Source organism: Scyliorhinus torazame, chromosome 4, assembly GCF_047496885.1.
Source record: "Scyliorhinus torazame isolate Kashiwa2021f chromosome 4, sScyTor2.1, whole genome shotgun sequence".
NCBI lineage: Eukaryota > Metazoa > Chordata > Chondrichthyes > Carcharhiniformes > Scyliorhinidae > Scyliorhinus > Scyliorhinus torazame.
In genome coordinates, this window is record NC_092710.1 from 141,253,111 (window position 1) to 141,272,720 (window position 19,610).

The 19,610-nt window shown below is 44.6% G+C and overlaps 1 protein-coding gene across 11 annotated transcripts in view; it reads right to left on the reverse strand.

Annotated features, from left to right (window-relative positions):
* The window catches only part of LOC140410506 (myelin transcription factor 1-like protein), a 676,895-nt gene that overhangs the window by 91,074 nt on the left and 566,211 nt on the right, over positions 1–19,610 (reverse strand). For all 11 annotated transcript variants that reach the window (XM_072498671.1, XM_072498674.1, XM_072498670.1 and 8 more), the window contains 2 exons: positions 1,171–1,295; positions 80–148 (listed from right to left, as the gene is read on the reverse strand). In XM_072498671.1, coding sequence (XP_072354772.1) covers positions 80–148; positions 1,171–1,295 — 194 coding nt within the window. The remainder of the gene's footprint in view (positions 1–79; positions 149–1,170; positions 1,296–19,610) is intronic.

The following is a 19,610-nucleotide window of genomic DNA, read 5'->3' on the forward strand; positions in this document are numbered from 1 at the left end:
GTGTGTTTGTGTATGACAAATAATAAGGCTAATGCAAAGTGAAGACTTCATTCATCCGTTAATGCAATTTAAGGCTTACCTGAGTTCTTGTGAGCTGGTGGCCATCATACTTCGAATACTTTTGTCAGCCAAAGGACAGCCGGATAGACTGTAAGATATGCAAGGCAGAAAAGTCAACTCATGCCAATTCCATCCAAACTTTCATACACATATATGTCACGACCTGACAAATGCAGAGAAGCAATGGTTTCACTGATTGAATCATGCCAATAGTTAACCCTCTGAATATTTATGTAATATTTTGTTTATTATGAACCAAATAAATATGGAATCTATTTGCTAAAACAATTTCTTTAATTGAACATGTTTTACAATGAATAACTTTTAAAAGACATTTACATTCAATATCAAATCTCTATGAAAGAATGGCCGCAAATTCAAGACAACTAATCTGTGTAACTTAACATTTGTGTCATATTTCCAAAGGAAAATGTTTACAATTTATGTATGAAGAATTGACAATAAAGAATATTATTTCTGCTTCTATAGTATTCTTACTCTTCATGGCATTCAGTCCCAAAAGTTTACTGACTATTGTACAGATTTCTGTGACAAACATGCTGCAAACAGTCAAGGAAATTCAATTGTCAAAGGGTTAACGTACAAGTTTTTTTTGCAATTCACTTGAGAGCATTGTTCAGGTAAGCTGAAAACAATAAATTGAAAAGACAGTATCCATCATGAAAAAGGAAGTCACACCTTCTATGTGAGGCGTAATTACCCGTGACATGACCACTCCCATCACACCCTGGTGTTGGACATCTGTCACCAAACAAGAAAACAGCCAAAAATAGTAATTATGTTTTAGAAACCTTTTAAAAAAATATTTCATTGTTTCCAGTTTAGCTTCACTGTCTGCAATGGCTTGCTAAGCATCCTAAAGAAAAACTTGGAAAAATGAAGCAATTACATAAATGCACTTGACTTATTTTAATTACATTGTATTAAGATTAAGGAATATTATCTGGCAAAAGATTTTGGGGAAACAAACATTAAACAGAACATGTCTCATATTGTGTGGCATGCTACGAAAATACAGAGGTAAAGAGTTTATTCAAATGAAAAATATAGCAAATAAAGTCAAGAGCTGATACTATTCTCCCTGCTTACGTTATGAGATCTTTTTTGCTGATGTCCTTGCATTGTCCATATTTAGGTTTGGGACTTGGTATCGTGACCTCACCAGGATACCTCCGTTCTTCCAGGCTTTCCTGAAATGGATCCATGTCTTCTGGCTACAGGAAAATGTGTAATTGTTACTTGATTTTATGTTTGCATTGTTGCTGATGAACACACAAAAAATGATGAGCAGGAGAAGTTCTGCTCGAACAAGTCTGCCTCACATTTATGATGACTAGAGCATCATGACTAGGCACTTTTGACCTACTTCGGACCTACTTTCCCTGTCCTATGACCTCAGCCATCAATTCTCCTGGAAGAATCAGTCCTTTAGAAATGTTTCAACATACTGGGGCGAACTTGCTGGAAAAATAATAGTGTGTAATGATGCAAAGCATTATTGATGTACAAATCACACAGCGAGTTCACAAACTGAGACATATGCCTGGATATGCAAATTTCCAGAACACACTAGTCGATTTATGTTCTTCTGTTGTGTGCTTCGCAAAAACACCATCTCACCCTTAACCTTCTCATTATTTTTAAGAATTTGCTGGATTTGCACATTATTTGCCCATTAAACCTGCCACAGAAAGTGATGTTTGATAATTAAGAACATGAGCACATTTTTAACGACATGATTAACATTAATACAATGCCAATCAACCTCTCTGGCCCAGAAAGGAAACAATTTTGGTGATCAATCTGAATTCTACTGGTGGTCAATAGCAGCAGCAGCATCCTGACAAACACTAGAAACATCAACAGTGGCCAGTTAGATCCAATGTGATGTAGGTCTTCCTCATTGGCAGTCCATAGAAATTTATCAGGCTGGATTCTCCATTGTCATTATAACAGAGGAGACGCATCAGAGTAAGAAATCAGCAAAATACAGCTCATTGGGTGTTACCCCCCCCTTCAACCTGCTAATGACAACATTGTACGCGAGCCGCGTACAATGGAGAACTCCATTGACCTCGGGCGGGATTCTCCGGTTGCCGGGCGAACGCGGCCAGAGAATCCCGCCCATCAAGCTTACACTGATGTGGAGGCTGGCTGCAGGAGACCCATATTATTAAAGAATGTGGAAAAAATATAATATGTGAGTTTATGATTGTTGGCAAAAAAGACACCAGGTCCACTGATGAGTAATTACACAGGTGATGAATAGTTTTTTTGACTTCATTAAAAATAAAAAGCACAGTATTTGCCCAGTCAATCCTAAAATACTCTGCATGAATTTCATGTATGCAAATATAATTTCCCTGCTTAGTTTTTCTCCCGTCTTCTGGAAGGCTGAAGTAAGTGCAGAAATAGTATTATTGAAAGGGGTGTGTCCAAGTAAAATATCAAACACTCAAGTGAAGCCTCCAACTACAAACAATTTGTAATATAAAATAACAAATAAATTCCAGAAATCCTAGTCCCTATATATTCCTCTTATAAATACACTGACTGACAGCTGGGAAACCAAAGTCAAGAAATCACCACAGGATTTTTATTGGGGTCTTGGCAGAACGTGCAAACCTCACTGAAACTCTGTGTGGATGGGGCGGAAGAACGATCCCCACTGAGTAAACACGGGAATATATCTGCCCTGTCAAATACTGTACAGCTGGGAGAGATTAAATTAAATGTGCCATGATGTGCAACAGTACAATTCAAAGCATGTCTAGGGCCTTTGTCATTAGCAGGTTGAAGGGGGGGTGGAGGTAACACCCAATGAGCTGTATTTTGCTGATTTCTTACTCTGGTGCGTATCCTCTGTTATAATGACATTGAGTGGTAGAAACCTTCTCCACTGATGCTGTGACTGTGCGGAGGAGTGGTGGTGGTGGGGGGGGGGATGTTAGAGGGGGATCTGAAAATTGCCCGATGGACTGGTCCTGCAAGAAGCAGTTACGTGTGAAATATTACTTTTTGTAGAGAAACAACATGGTTGAAAAGCCAAAGAAAACACTTCATGGGCTGTATTTAAGTGTGTGTGTGTGTGTGTGTGTGTGAGTGGGGGAGGGGGTGGGGGTGGGGGGGAGAGTAGTGCATATTGCTCCCCCCCATTGCAACAGTCAACCAGCAGCTGACTCACCAGAAGATCGGCCGCCCCAAAGCCATAACCTGCTACCCGTGGGTAGGTTTTGGTGTAAGTTTGCCCACGCATGGCCCTGATGCAGTGGACCCCAAGGTGGGTCAAGGGGGTTAGTGCTTAAATGATGTGCCCCCCAAAGTCCATCGGAAAGCCCCCTCCCCCCCACAACACAAATTCTGCCCCCCCCCCCCCCTCCGTGAAAGGTAGGGGCATCTTCAACCCCACCACAGAAATAACGGGTCTCCCCCAACAGCACATATGCATGAGGTTGACCCAACCCCCTCCGCCACTGACCTCCCCCAATCAATCCCCATCGGTCACCCAATCAGACCACCATCAGACCCACCCAGCAGCTAAGTGCTTTCTGCTGTGAATAAGAGGAAGTGAAACCACTTAGCTCCTTTTGATGTCGTAAGGAGCTGTCAACCACAGCAAGAGTGTTCAGCAACATTGTGGTAAGCATCAAAGCAGGGTTTTTGAGATGCATTCAAGCCTGAAGGGAAGATATATAAACAATCCGCCAAGTACATGTCTCTGGAATAATCACTGGCCAGTGCAATGTATTGCTGTGTGGAATTGAATGGTAATTTTGCATTTCATAGGCTGCCAGGGGATTTGAAGTCCTTTTCAGTGTAATTGGCTTTCAAGGAAGCTTGTACAGCTGATGCTTTAAACACTGATGCTTTAAACATCTGAGGCAGCAGATGTTAGGGAATGTAAGTGTAGATGCAGTGCTTGTTCACTCTACTGCCTGGACTGCTTTTCAGCTTTCAGACAGGGGTCTCTGATTTGACTCCGATGGAGATCTCTGATGGGGGTCTCTGACAGTGGTCTCTGATGGGTGGGTATGATTGGAAGGGGGGGGGGGTCTGATGGAGGTGACTAATGGGTGGATCTGATAGGATTTGACTGATGTGGGATTTGATGGAAGGGTTGTGGGGACAGTGTAGAGAGGTCATGTCACCCTCATGAGCACGTGTTGTGGAGGGGTAACATGTTATTCCCGTAATGTGGGAGGATGCCCCTCTTTGTCAGCGGCGGTGTGGGGGGCAGGATTATCATTGTGATGGGACGGCCTGCCTCTGGACCTTGGGATCAGTCCACCTGCTCAAAATGGTGGTCCAACACCGGAATTCCGATGGAAACCATCGAGCACTCCCCATGCATATTTTTGCATGGTTAAGGCGAGAGACTCACAACTGGATGCAACTCCAAGCCCCCTACGGTGGCCAGTCCCGATTCTCCACTGATGGGAATCCCAGCCAGGGAGTCAACTGACTGATAGATTTACATTACAAGAAAAGATGATGGTGTTGGAGCCAATACTAAAGGATAAATGTGTTTTCTGTATGTGTTAACATTTAAAGCAAAGGAAAATCACATTTATCCTTTAGAATTGGCTCTGACACCGTCACCTTTATTTGCAATGCCACTCCACCAGTTTGCCAGTCAAATATTAGAAAAATAACATTTATACCCTGAGGTGTGTGCTTATCTGCAATGGCAGCTGTAGAATTGGAGATTTCTTTAAGGAATATACTTGGGTTAAAATTAAATTGGAAAAAAAAAGATTTTGCATAATATGATTGGTAAATAATTGAAAGGAGACAATCGTAGACATAATCAATGAGCTGGAAGAATAATTACAGAGCTTGACATTCATAAAATAGATGACAGATTTAATCTCCAGGACAGATACAAAAAAGTAGATGGAAATAAAAGTATTCTTGATGTAATATAATATAGAAAAGAAACAATGGGGAAAATGGTAACTAAAACTGCACAAACCTATTATTTCAGTAAGAAACCCACTCTTGACATTTGCATAGCTTTATTACTGTATATTACTGTATTGATGTTTGATTTAATGTCACAGTATATAAACTGAAAACAAATACTGGCTGGCCCATGAAGTCACACTATAGACTATATATAACATAATAATAATTTTAGACTTATCATTAAATTACAGTTGCCTCCTATATTTGAAATGCATTGATATCATTTCACTTTCCCATGGACATTGTATGTTCTTTTAAGCAAATTTCTGCCAGCATTTCATGAAGTTTGTTTCTATCGAGTTTATGGCACAGGAATAGGCCATTCAGTCCAACTGCTTTAATTTGGCATTTTTGCAGCTAATGAGCCTCCTCTCTCTCCTCTATATAATTACACCAGCATATCCTCAATTTATCCTTTATTACTTAAGCACTAAAGGACATCCCCTTTCCTTACATCCCATATTTCAAGCACAAATACAGGTACACAGTTGGAAGGACAAGATGAGAACGTTTGCTCGTTTCTCACACAGTATCCAATTTGTAACTAGAGCTTACCACATGGTAGCTTTTCATGTGCTGCATAAAATTCTGACTTTTATCTTCTTAGTGTAATAAAATAAAATATCTTGCATAGGTCTTGCATTGTGACAGTTCCAAACATGCAGGTTGGACTCGGGCAACATAAACATTAAGCACTGCAACATTTAGATTGTTGCCACATTTGAAGATATAGCATGCTGGTTGCCTGAGTTTTGAAACATGTTTGAGGGCAGTTAGACCTCACGGATTATAAGGCACTCCAATTTATGAAGTGCAATTAATTACGTTTCTTCAGTGTATCATTGCTAGCAACTGTCAGCAGTCAAACCAGATGATATAGTTAATAGAGAGGATCCAAATTATGCATTTTTCAGAGCACTTCTGATTGTAATACAACACAATTCTATTTTTGCAGGCTTTATACAGCCTGGTACATATTAATATATACACATCGATGGCTTGGCCATCAATGGAGCTCAAGAATACTAACTCCTTCCTCCAGCAATCTTACTGGACCATAAATAAACATTTGCCACAAAAATATTCGGACCAAGAAAAAGTCTCCAAAGGTCATGGCACAAAGGCAACTGCGTTTTCTATAATATTGACATTTAAACAATCCTTCATCTTCCATCTTTAAGCAAGAAATACAGCCAGTTAAAAGTATTCTGTGTAAACAAGCCATCCTCTCTCATGCGCTATACCCCACCAGGCTCATTTTACAAGACAGTGTTGGAGGCTTCTTTTGTGCCCCACAGGTGTCCGGTTCCTACTTGCAGGTCAAGCATTAATTATCTATATCCAACTTCAGTCCAGCTAATAGCAGAAAATCACAACAATGCACCTTTGCAGTTTTACCGGAAACGGAGCAAAACCTTAACTTCACTGGTTCAAAAGTAAATAACCTGTCCATTACTTATCACATAGTGAGGTGTGACAGAGAGGGCTGAGGGTGGGGTGGGGGTGGGGTGGGGGTGGGGGGGGGGGGGGGGGGCGGGGGCATCATCTTAATGGTTTACACAGATGTTTGGGTAAAATTGATTGAACATTCAGCATATGAAATAAAACTAATTGGAAAGCTCTTTACCAGAGCTCAAACAGACACCATGGGTCAAATGGTTGCAAGAGTCTACGAGTCTTTTAGTTTATGGTCATTCTCATGTTTGCTCTCATTAATAGTTCTCCTTTTCAACCAATTACCTAATTTCCTTTAAAAATAGCTTCAGGACTCTGCTTCAACAATGATACATGGCAGATAATTCAACAACGGAGTTGGTAACAGAGCACAAATTCAGGCTATTCAGAGGAAGAATTGACAATGTGTTTGGAAAAGAAATATCATTTAGGCAAACTGTATGTAATGTCGATAATCAAGGTCATTAAGACATGGGTCTAAAAAAAAATTGGTTTCATGAGATATGAAATAAAATTGCTATGGTTTACATAGTTAGGGATTAAGATAATAGGAGTTGAATATCAGAACAGAGCATTTTCCAGTTAATGGGAAATTCCAATCAATGGAACAACTTTCATGCCATCACCATACATTCACTAGAAATACGTTTGAACTTCCCATACCTCTGCTGAAATTACACTGATGTAATGGGAGACACACCAAGCAAATTCCCAGCGAATATCTGTGGAACATTTTTGACATCATTGTAAAGTAAATTTCCCATTTGGAACAATAGGTTGCCTGATAAGGTGGGTGTCTAATGAGTGAAGGGTGTTTAGACCGGAGATTTGCTTTGGAAAGTAAGGTATCCTGTTTTCTATTGTATTACTACATTATTTGACCCTCTTTTATAGATGAAGCTGAAAGTTGTATATATTTTTATCAGCTGACATGCAGAGCAATAGATATCAATTAGATTTTACATTGAGTTAGCCACCTTTCCTCTCACCTCTGAGACCAGAGGTTGAATCCAGACAGAACCGGTTGGCATAAAGTCATTTCTCTCTCCCAGTCATTCGGGTACAATGTGGAATGAGTCAATTCAGTTCCTACAAGGTTCTAACCTGCAAAAGGAAGAGGCGCCCAACTGTTAATCAGAGGCCATAGGGTTAATTTGGTATTATGAGAGTGTGCTTGTGCTGAAAACAATAACTGCAGTAAAATTGTAGCCTCAGCCTTTTGCGCGGGAAAAGATTTATTGGTGACCATGTTTATGCAAATTTGTGATAACTATAATTAAGTTCCTGTCTCTCAAACTAATCGAACTAGACAATAAAATGGAAGTAAGTACTTACCAAACTGCATTCCTTACGATGCAATAACACTAACACAATGCACTACGGATTAATCAGAAACTGAGTCAGGTACCTATTTACCAAAGAGTGAAAGGGTAGCATATACATCGCAAAGTGATTTGCCATTCTCATATGAGGAGCATAGCCCTCGAACAAATGCTCATAACATTTTAGTCCAGATCGGGAGCTTTCGCTGGTTCCTGACATGGCGGATCTCGAAACCTGTCAAAGGCCAGTGTGAAACTCATTTTCATCTCGCTAATGGGATGCAGTTGAATGCCTGATTTTCCATGACGCCAGTGGGAAAACATGCCAGTGCAAAACATGTTTGTACAACATGCCGTGCAGATGTTGGGACTCACCTGAACAATGCCTGGGTTTGCCTCCAGAGTTCAGGAAGGAGGACACCAGCAATCCTGGACCCCTGAACACCACAGTGGGTTGGGTGGGAAGGGGTGAGCACCTGTAGGTTGACCTTCCAGATTCAATGTCCTGGAGTGGGTCCATCTTCCAGCCTCAGAATGTTCCTGGAGATCCATTTTCTTTCGCAGGAAGTCTATCTTCCGGTCTCAGAGTGCTTCCTGAGATCCACCTTAATTTTCAGGAGGTCCACCTTCTCTCTGAAATAGTGGGTCAGTGATTTTGGCTGCCTTTCAATATGGCGCTCAGACACAATGGCAGACTATGCGCCATCAGGCCTTCCACGCCACGGAATACGACACATAACACCCAGTTGTGCAATTAACGAGGTTCAGGCCAGACGATTTTGTATGTTTTCCTGTCGACCTCGGCAGCAGGAAACACTCCACTTTCCTGCCTCACCACGGGATGGAAGAATTGCGCCCACTGTTTGTATTTTGATCCCTCCCTCAATTTATCCATTTTTCTTCTTTGTTTGATCCTTGCACCACTTATAAACTTTTTGTCATAAAACTAGATTAAATAACATGGCTGAGAAATAAAACCACCATGCAAGACCTTTGTTCGGCAAATTCTGGGGCATTCATAAACTTTGAATCTCTTTAGCACCAAAGTTATACTCAATCACTTGCTCTAAATAAAACCTGATTTGTTAATCCCACAGAATGAGATCCACATTGCTTTGTCCATGTCCTACTGTATGTATTTTTATTCAAAGCCAGATTGCTTCATTCTCAGGGCCCCTGAAGGCTCATTACCTTCCACACAGGAGACCCAAGTGTCTCAGCATATATTAGAAATGTCTTTGTACAAATGGTTGTTGGAGCATGGACTGTTTCGCCACAGGGAGTGGTTGAGGCACACAGCACTGCATATTCCTAAAAGTGAAAATTGGATCAACATTTGAAACTTGGAGTACACATGACTATAAAGAATTTCTCCAGCATAGAGATAATGGGCTGGTTTCTCTGCCGCCCACCGCTGGTAGCAGAGTTCCCGATGTGGAGGAGAATTCCGTGTCGGGGAAAAAAACGGCACTGATGCGTTTGCGATTCTCTGGTCCCCCGCTGGTTGTGGCCTTGAGGTTCATGTCCCATTTGTATCCTATTCACAGGTTGGACATCATCTCCACACCTCCGTGATGCTCTGTCCCTCTGAGCTCTGACTCACGCGGACGTGGATTGGTGAAAGTATTTACCAGCGTGGCCTGAAGGGGTGGACCAAGGGAGCGAATATTTAAGGTAGGTGTCCTCAAAGTCCATCAGAATTGTCCCTCCGTGTACCCGAACAGGCATCAGAATGTGGCGACTCGGGGATTTTCACAGTAACTTCATTGCAGCCTTAATGTAAGCCTACTTGTGACACTTACAAAGATTATTATTATGATTACAATGCAAATTCTGCCCAGCCCAACCCCCAGCCATCCCATCAGTGCCCCCCCATCAGAGAGCCCGACCAGACGCCCCCCCCCCAAGAGGCTGGTATCAGAGGGCCACGCCAGACCCCCCATATCAGAGGACCCCCACCAGAGGCCCCCATAATAGAGAACCTTCCTTACAGAGACCCCCCACAATAGAGAGCCCCCATATCAGAGACCACCCCATATCAGAGAATCCCCCATATCAGAGAACTCCCATAGAAACCTCCATAACAGAGGCACCCCATCCGTCACTCATGCTTGGAAGCTAAAGAGCAGTACAAGCAGAAACAGTGAAAAAAAATCACCGCTTTTTCAGTCCCGTACCTTACACCTGCTGCCTCAGATAGATACCAAGAAAGCAGCAGCAGTTACTTCATAGAAAGCAAAAACCAAATCACAAGGCTTTAAACTTACTAGGATCTTTTGATCTGCAACACTTCTATTCACTTAAAAGAGAAATAGCTTTTAGCAGGTCATAATTGACAGCTTCCAGACAGCCAGATGTCTGGATAGCTTATTTTCATTTCCTTTCACACTTGAATGCATCTCAAGTAGCCTGCTTTGAACCAAACTACAATGTTTATAAACATCTTGGAGTTCAGTGCTTTCACTTCCTCTTTTTCTCAGCAAAAAGAATTTAACTGCTTTTGATGTGGTCATAGCTAGTTGTTTATAAATGTTGCAGAGCGAGATAATTAAAAGATATATGTTGAATATGTTGAACAAATATGTTGAAACATCAGGACAGCATGAAGTAGGAAATACTCTGAATGATTATTCCCTTATGCAGGGTTTTTAAATGGAGGGGTAGGGAGGGAAATGGGTCGGGGTTGTGTTTATGTACATCGCCTTGTCCAAGGAGAATCTGGAGACGACGAGGGCTTCCCTCATCCTCCTGACATGTCAGACCCTTGTCGCTGCCTGTCCTCCATCCTCCGGTTCTTCCTTGGGCTCGTCCACTAGCCCCTCCTGGACTGCCTCATCCTCCTCAGATGAGGCCGCATGTCCCTCTGCCTCCTACTGCTCCTTCTCCTCCAGCATTTCGTCCCAGATTATGGTGTGAAAAGCAGACCACCACAAAGCAGGAGACAATCTGCGGGCGTGTACTGCAAGGCACCACCAGAGCAGTCAAGAAATCGGATCTGCATCTTGAGCAGCCTGCGCACCGCTCAATGACAGCACGGTTGGCAACATGAGTCTCATTATAACGGGACTCCGCCTCGGTTTCAGGCCTCCACACCGGTATCATCAGCGATGACTTCAGCGAGTATTCCTTGTTCCCCATGAGTCAACCCAACTTCCTGGGTGATCCTCGATATACTGGGAATCACCGAGTGCCCCAGGATGTAGCTGTCATGCATTTTCCCAGGGTAGTGGGCACACAAGCACATGATTCTGAGACAATGGTGGCACACAGTCTGAACTTTCAGAGAGTGTAACAGGAGCCACATTGTCTCTCCGCTGAGACACAGTCTTCTATGGCACATGGTGTCCGTCAGCTCATTGAATGACCAACAACGCCTGTAAACCTTCAGCTATCGTGGGCCTTCCCTTCTGGGTCCCTCCTCAGGCCGATGAGCGTACGAGTGTTCAGGGTGGGTGATGGCCCTCGGCACCTGGGATGCCACCTTCAACATGCACTGTTGCTGCTGCCTTTTACGGCGTCTGTCCTCCTCGGCTGCCACAAGCAACACGAGGGCAGTTTCCACGGGATCAACAGCAGCAAACATTGTTGTATCTGGAAGGAATTGGAGAACGAGGTAGACCGGCAATCAGGTAGGGCTTCCATCCCGGGCTCTCAAATCTCCCATGCCTCTCCCATGTTCACCATAACTGTCCCGCTTTCTTCGGAGCGCCATCCAGTGAACCAGTTGTGCTGGCAAACCGTGCTCTGCACACTCACTCCAGCCACATCATGAGCACCTAGACGCTGGGAATATTAGGGATGAGCTGCCCAACATTCATCCACACACTTAACCTTTGGTAAGATCCACAGTGCTCTTTGGTGTTTGATTGCTGATGCTCCTAGAGTACAGGCATACTTGAGGAATCAAAGATTGCTGGAAAAGCAGTACGTTAATCATTCTCCTTTGAGGAGGCACTTGAGAGTTGAGGAGCATGAAGCACTATCACAACTAACAAGGCTAATTCCTCATTTGAAACAGCCTTCATCTGTGAAGCTAGAGGCAGCTCACAGTCAAAGGGGGTAAAGTCACTTTCAGGAGCGAAGCTGCAGCAGGGCTCTGTCCTGGAAGTGTTTGGTAGGACAGACAGGCCGCAGCCAGGGTTGCCCCTTTATCGGTCTCCACAATATTTAAATATGGCTTGAAAGCTTCACAGCTGCAAATTCCGCCCCCCCCCCCCCCCCCGCCCCCGCCCCCCCCCCTTCCCCCACCCCCTTGGGCCGACCTCCCGACCAAGCCCAACCCCCTGAAGGATCCCCCACTGCCCCAGAGCTCTGGGGCAGCAGCTCTGGTGTCCTTGAGCTTCACTCAGGTAAATGTAATGGCTACTCACCTCCTCATTTCCTCTCGGTAGCCATTGCATCAACTTCACGTTTTTGAAAAGCAGTATTAAACAATGCCCTTGTGACTTCCCACTGGGGTGTTGGTTAATTCCTGGGAGGCTGCTGCATTCAACTTCAATCTCATTATTGAGATTGAATGAATGCAAATGAAGGCTGAAGGTTAATGATATTCCCGCCATTTTGGGGCGTGATCTGGAACTTGCCATCGAGAGTGGGCCAAGTGAATCGCAAAATGGTTTGAGCCCGGCATGAATCTTGATTTTGCTCTCTCCTGCTATTCACCCGACGTGTCCAGATCCACCGTGGGCACAATGTGGTTGATGAATCGTGCTCTGAATCCCTTTGCAGACTCTGCTTCCTCTTGACAACTTACTTTCTTACCTATCTTTGTGTTATCAGCAAATGTAGCCCCCATGGATAATCCATGTCATTAATATAGATTGTAAATAGTTGAGGATCCAACACTGATCTCTGTGACACTCCACTAGTTACAGTTGTCAATCCAAAAAAGAGCTGTTTACCCTACTAACCAACCTTTTATCCATGCTAATATGTTACCCCCTACACCATGTTCTTTTATCTTGTGTATTAACTTCTGATTTTCAACCCAGCATTGGTGGTGGCACAGTGGCATATAGTTGGCGGGAGTCCTCATCAGCGACTCTCAGCTCCGAGAAGTCTCATGGCATCAGATCAAACATGGGCAAGGAAATTTCCTGTTGATTACCACCTGGCGCAGGTTAGGTGGATTGGCCATGATAAATTGCCCTTGGTGACCAAAAAGGTTAGGAGGGGTTATTGGGTTACGGGGATAGGGTGGAAGTGAGGGCTTAAGTGGGGCAATGCAGACTCGATGGGCCGAATGGCCTCCTTCTGCACTGTATGTTCTGTGTTCTATACCATCCCCCCTCAGCTGATGAATCAGTATCCCTCCACGTTGAACACTATTTGGAGGAAGCACTGAGGGTGGCAATGGAGAAATATGTTCTCTGGGGGAGGAACTTCAATGTCCATCACCAAGAGTGGCTCGGTAGGACCACCACAGACTGAGCTGGCCAGGTCGGAAAGAACATAGTTGCTGGACTGGTGTGGGAACCAAAAAGAGGGAAAAACACATTTGACCTCATCCTCACCAACATGCCTGCTGCAGATGCATCTGTTCATGACAGTATCGGTAAGAGTGACCACCGCAGTCCTTGTGGAAACTAAGTCCCGACTTCACATTAAACATACCCTCCATCGGGGCGGCATGTGGCACAGTGGTTAGTACTGGGACTGTGGCGCTGAGGACCCGGGTTCGAATCCCGGCCCTGGGTCACCATCAAGATGTGCAGGTTAGGTGGATTGGCCACGCTAAATTGCTCCTTAATTGGAAAAAAAATAATTTGGTATTCGAAATTTTAAAAAGATACCCTCCATCATGTTGCGTGCTAAATCTGACAGACTTCAAACAGATCTCACAACTCAAGATTGGGCATCCATGAAGCGCTGATAGACAGAGCTAAGCGATCTCACAACCAATGTATCAGATCTAAGCTCTGCAGTCCTACCACATCCAGCGTTATTGGTAGTGAACAATTTGGCAACTCACTGGAGGAGGATGCTCCACAAATATCCCCATCCTGAATGATCAAGGAGCCCAGCATATCTGTGCAAAAGATAAGGCTGAAGCATTTGTAATTAACTTCAGCCAGAAGTATCGATTGGGTGATCCATCTCGATCTCCTCTGGAGTTCCCCAGCATCACAGATGTCAGTCTTCAGCCAATACGATTCACTTCATGTGATGTCAAGAAGCAGCTGAAGGCACTGGATATTGCAAAGACTGTGGACCCTGACAATATTCTGGCAAGGCCTATGCTATACCCCTAGCCAAGCTGTTCCAGTATAGCTTCAACCCAGCAATCTGTAAAATTGCCCGACATGTCCTGTGCACAAGAAACAGGACCAATCCAACCTGGCCAACTACAGTCCTATCAGCCTACTCTCGATCATCAACAAAATGATGGAAGGAGTCATTACTAGTGCTATGAAGCGACACATACTCAGCAATAACCTGCTCATGGATGGTCCAGTTGGGTGCCGCCAGAGTCACTCAGCTCCTGGCCTCATGACAGCCTTGGGTTAAACATGTAGAAAAGAGCTGACTACCAGAGGTGAGTTGGGAGTGACTGCCCTTGACATCAAGGCAGCATTTTATTAAGTATGGCATTAAGGAGTTCTAGTTATTCTGGAGTCAGTAGGAATCAGGAGGAAAACTTTCTGCTGATTGGAGTCGTACATGTAACAAAGGAAGATGGGTGTGGTGGTTGGAGATCAATCATTTCAGCTGCAGAACATCACTCAGGAGTTCCTCAGGGTAGTGTCCGAGGCCCAACCATCTTCAGCTGCTTCATTAATGACCTTCCTTCCATCGCGAGGTCAGAAGTGGGGACGTTTGCAGATGACTGCACAATGTTCAGCACCATTCACAACTCCTCAGTTACTGAAACAGTCCATGTTCAAATGGGCGGAAAATGGAAAGGCAACATATTATCTAAATGGAGAGAAACTTCAGAATGAATTGCTGCAGCGGGATCTGGGTGTCCTTGTGCACAAATCTCAGAAAACTAGCATGCAGGTACAGCAGGTAACAAGGAAACCAAATGGAATTTTGGACTTTATAGCTAAAGGATTAGAGTATAAAAGTAGGGACGTGTTACTGTAAATGTACAAAGCATTGGTGAGACTGCACCTGGAGTATTATGCACACTTTTGGTCCCCTTATTTGAGGAGGGATGCATTAGAGGCAGTTCAGAGAAGGTTCACTGAGGCGAGCAGTTTAGACCTATATTCTCGCTAGTTTAGAAGAATGAGAGGAGACCCAATTGAGGTACGTAAGATAATAATAAGTATTGACAAAGCAGAGGTAGAGCGGATACTTCTTCTTGGTAGGAGATTTAAAACAGAGATGAGGAGAAATTATTTCTCTCAAATGGTCGCAAATCTGTGAAATTCTCTACCGCAGAGTGCAGTGGATGCTGGGACACTGAGTAAATTTAAGGAGAAGACAGACAGATTTCTAATTAGTAATGGGTTGAAGGGTTATGGAGAACAGGCAGGAAAGTGGAATTAAGGCAGAGATGAGATCAGCCATGATCGTATTGAATGGCAGATCAGGCTTGAGCGGCTGAATTTCCTACTCCCGCTCCTAGTTCTTATGTTCTATGTCCCACCTTTTAAACTAGTTTCCCACTTCACCTTAGCAGCTCCTCCTTCATAGCTAACTTTATTGAGGTTTAAAACCCTAATCATGGACCCGCACTTCTCCATTTTCAAACTTCACATGGAATGGTTTCATGTCATGATCAATTTCATCTGGAGGCTCCTTTATCAGGAGGTTATAGATTAATCCTGTATCATTGCACATTACCAGGTCTCAGACGGGCTGTTCCATGGTTGGCTATAGAAAATACTGATCTAAGAAATTGTTCTTAAAACACTCAATGAACTAATTTTCTAGGCTACCTTTGCCAATTTGACTTGCCCAATCTGCTTATAGTTATTGCTGAACCTTTCTTACACACCCCAGTTATGACTTCTTGTATGTTCTGTCCTACATTGATGACCTCGAGGAACTGACAACTCAAGTCGATTTTGGTGGACCGTAAGACATAGAATCATAGAAGTTACAGTGCAGAAGGAGGCCATTCGGCCTATTGAGTCTGCATCGGCCCTTGAAAAGAGCACCCTACTCAAGACCACGCCTCCACCCAATCCCCGTAATCCTGTAACCCCACTTAAACCTTTTGGACACTTAGGGCAATTTAGCACTGCCAATCCACCTAACCTGCATATCTTTGGACTGTGGGAGGAAACCAGAGCACCCGGAGGAAACCCACGCAGACACGGGGAGAACGTGCAGACTCCGCACAGACAGTGATCCAAGCTGGGAATCAAATCTGGGACCTTGGAGCTGTGAAGCAATTGTGCCAGTGCGCTACCGTGTAACATTGTGTACTTCAGGCTTCCAAAAGTAATTCAATACATTTTCATCTGGGAACCTACTACTTTATTCACAGCTTTCAACTCAATGGTCTAGAAATTCAAAGCAGAACTTGGGTGTGGATAAGAAATTGGTTGGAGGATTGGAAACAATAGGAATTAGTTAGATAGGTAATAATGAAGGGGGGGGTGGAGGCCGGATTGAATGGGGTGAATGGGCGGGATTTTCAAGCTCTTCACGCTGGCGGTAAATTCCGGTCTCACTCCAGCGCACGGGTTTCATAGTGACGAGCGGTGCTGTCACCGGGAAACCCAGTTGACAACGGCGGGGTTGATAGATCCTGCTGGCAGACCACCTCTGCCACCGAAAAACACAGGATGCGGTGGCCAGTAAATCCATCAATATTTTGTATTCAGAAACTCAATGCAAAATGGTCAAATTAGGAAACAATACCAAAAATGAAAGGGGGAGTGGAATTGGAAAAGAGGTTGTGGTGCAGCGTAGAATGAGTTGCCAATACACCATCATTAGTTCTGCAATGTTGTTCAAAATGAATTAAATTTACCTCCATTATCTTCAGACTTCAGGTGGGATTCTCTGGCACCGAACGCAATTTCGCCGGAGAATCCCCGTGCACGACCGAATCGGGTCAGCGCCACTTTCACAATGCTCCAAAGCGGCGCACGAGTGTCACATCGATGGCCTCAGGTCATTGCCTGAGGTCCATCCCCCGATGCTCCGCCCGGACCGGCCGAGTTCCTGACGGTGTCGGTCATTTGTGGTCTCATCCATCAGGAACTCGGTCCAGCGCTGCCACAGTCAGGGGAGGGCCGATCCACGGGCAGGGGGGACTTCGCCAGGGGCTGGCGGCACTGTTGGGGGGAGGTTCGGTGTGTGCAAGTGGGCAAAAGGATGGCAATATTTTGCAGGCCATGTTGCATGGCGCGACCGCTGTAGGCCGCCGCCGTACACATGTGCAGCCACGAACCCGGCAATTCTCCGGGTCATAACGGCAGCTAGAGCCGGGTGCTTTTTGCTGCTTTGATGCTAACCCCCAGCCAAACGGAGGATCGATGGCCGTTTTATGCCATTGACTCTGTCGTAAAATGTCACCGTTCCCACGCCGGCATGGGACATAGCCTCAAAATGGGAGAATCCAGCCCAATGCCTCACATTAGGATGGATATATTGGTCCAATGACTATTCATCAGAACATTATCTAGATGAAGGAAATTATTTATGATAATAGAGTGGGTGAACAGGGGCTTAATTCTATGGAGATGAAGGGGCTTTGAGATAATCTTAGTAAGGTGTTTTAAAAAACGAAGGGAATTGACTGAGTAGAAGTAGAGAATGAATAATTTCCCCTCTTCTATAAGCAACAAAAACTAATAGATATAACATTAGAATTCAAGCTAAACTAATTAAAAGGTAATGCAGGAAAATCTTCTTCACACAATGGGTTACGCGAATATGGAAAATACAAACCTTGAAGGGAATAGGTGAAAAACTAATTGAAGCATTTAAACTCCAGATAAATCATTGGAGAGGATGAGCATTAAGTGATGTGCAAGTGAGGAATTCATATTCAGAAATTTCAAGCTGCAACGGTTAAGAAAATGACAGGTGGACTCAATGGGCCAAATGGCCAACTCAATTCCCTGGGTGCAATTCTCTGGTCCCCCGGTTTCCTGGTGGCACCGTTCACTGGCGATGAGAATCTCTACTCCCGCCGTTTGTCAATGGATTTCCCATTGAAGACACCCCACACCACCAGGTAGTATGTGGGCCAGGGTGTGCTTCCGGCGGGAGCAGAGAATCCAGACAACATGTGAATCCGGCTCCTGTGGTTCTAATGGCACTGCTGGGCAGAATGCCACACAATATAACCATGTAGCTATCTGTCATAGAGTAGCCACTACAAGTCATGATATATGTTTCATTTGAGTTTTCATTTGATTTGAAATAAACAGCCATTTTACAGAATTTTGTTTGTGGAAACAATGAGTTTCATAAGTAAAGAAACACTGCAAAATTTGAGAACATTCTGTGTTTTATTGGAAGAGTAGAGATGAATGTGACGTGTCCCTCTGCCAACACTTTGTGGCAAGTGAGTTAATGATATTTCTGATACTGCACGTGATGTATTACATGAGGAGATTGGTAGGAAGCCTTCTTGGGATGTCTGTTGTTGATCATCTTGTAATTTAGTCATCATTGGTAGGCATAGATAAGGTACATAGTCAACATCTTTATCCCAAAGATAGGGGAGTCTAAAACTAGAAGGCATATGTTTAAGGTGAGAGGGGAAAGATATAAAAGGGTCCTGAGATGCAATTTATTTACACAGAAGGTGGTGAGTGTCTGGGACAAGCTTCCAGAGGCAGTAGTAGAGGCGAGTACAATTTTGTATTTAAAAAAACATTTAGACAGTTATATGGTTAAGATGGGTATAGAGGGATTTGGGCCAAATGCGGGCAATTGGGACTAGCTTAGTGGTAAAAACTGGGTAGCATGAACAAGTTGGGCTGAAGGGCCTGTTTCCATGCTGTAAACCTCGATGATTTAATCTCATATAAATCAGTCATTACTGCATCAGGAAGACTTCAAGGGCGTGGATCAACACCCAAAACAAGAGTCCCATTTTGGGCGCAAATAGAGGGTATTTCTCTGCACTAGGAACCCTGCTGTCAAATGGGACTCTTTCTTTTGGCCTTGCGAGGTACATCCCGCCAACACCTCACTTAGCTCACTTCCTGCCAGTGAGGTGCTCAGCCCGTCAGTGCTGGAAGAGATTGGGGCGCCATTTATAATACTCCCTCGGCATCCCCACATCGGCCTCCGGATACCCCCCCACTTACCTCTCAGGGAATGCCCAAGCCCACCCTCCTCACCCCACCTCTTAAGGGCAGGGCACCCCCAGGCCCAGGCCCGATCCCTGGCATGGGAAACCCGGCAGGAACCTTGACACTGTCAGCATGGCACCTTTGCAGTGCCTTGCCAGCCGGGCAGTGCCACCTAGTCACCTGGGCAGTGCACAGGTGGCACTGCCAGGGTCCCCTGGTGGCACTGCCTGGGTGCCAGTGCCAAGGTGCCAGCAGGAGTGCCAGGGTATCACCTTGCTGAAAGCCCGACCATCTGGGGGTCTCTGATGGCCTTGGAGACCCCCCCACCAGGTGCCATTATGCCTGGTTCATGTTTGTATGGACCAGTGCTAAAAAGCGCCATGGTGAGGTCTCCCAGTCATTGCCGTTAGTTCCTGGGTCTCGGGAGAATCGGGCGGCAACATATTTAAATGAGTCTTTTGTAAATCTGGATCTTGCCCTCACCACAACGTCTCACAGTATCCTGTTAGATCTCTTGGGCGGGATTCTCCGACCCCCCGCTGGGTCGGAGAATCGCCGGGGGGGCGGCATGAATCCC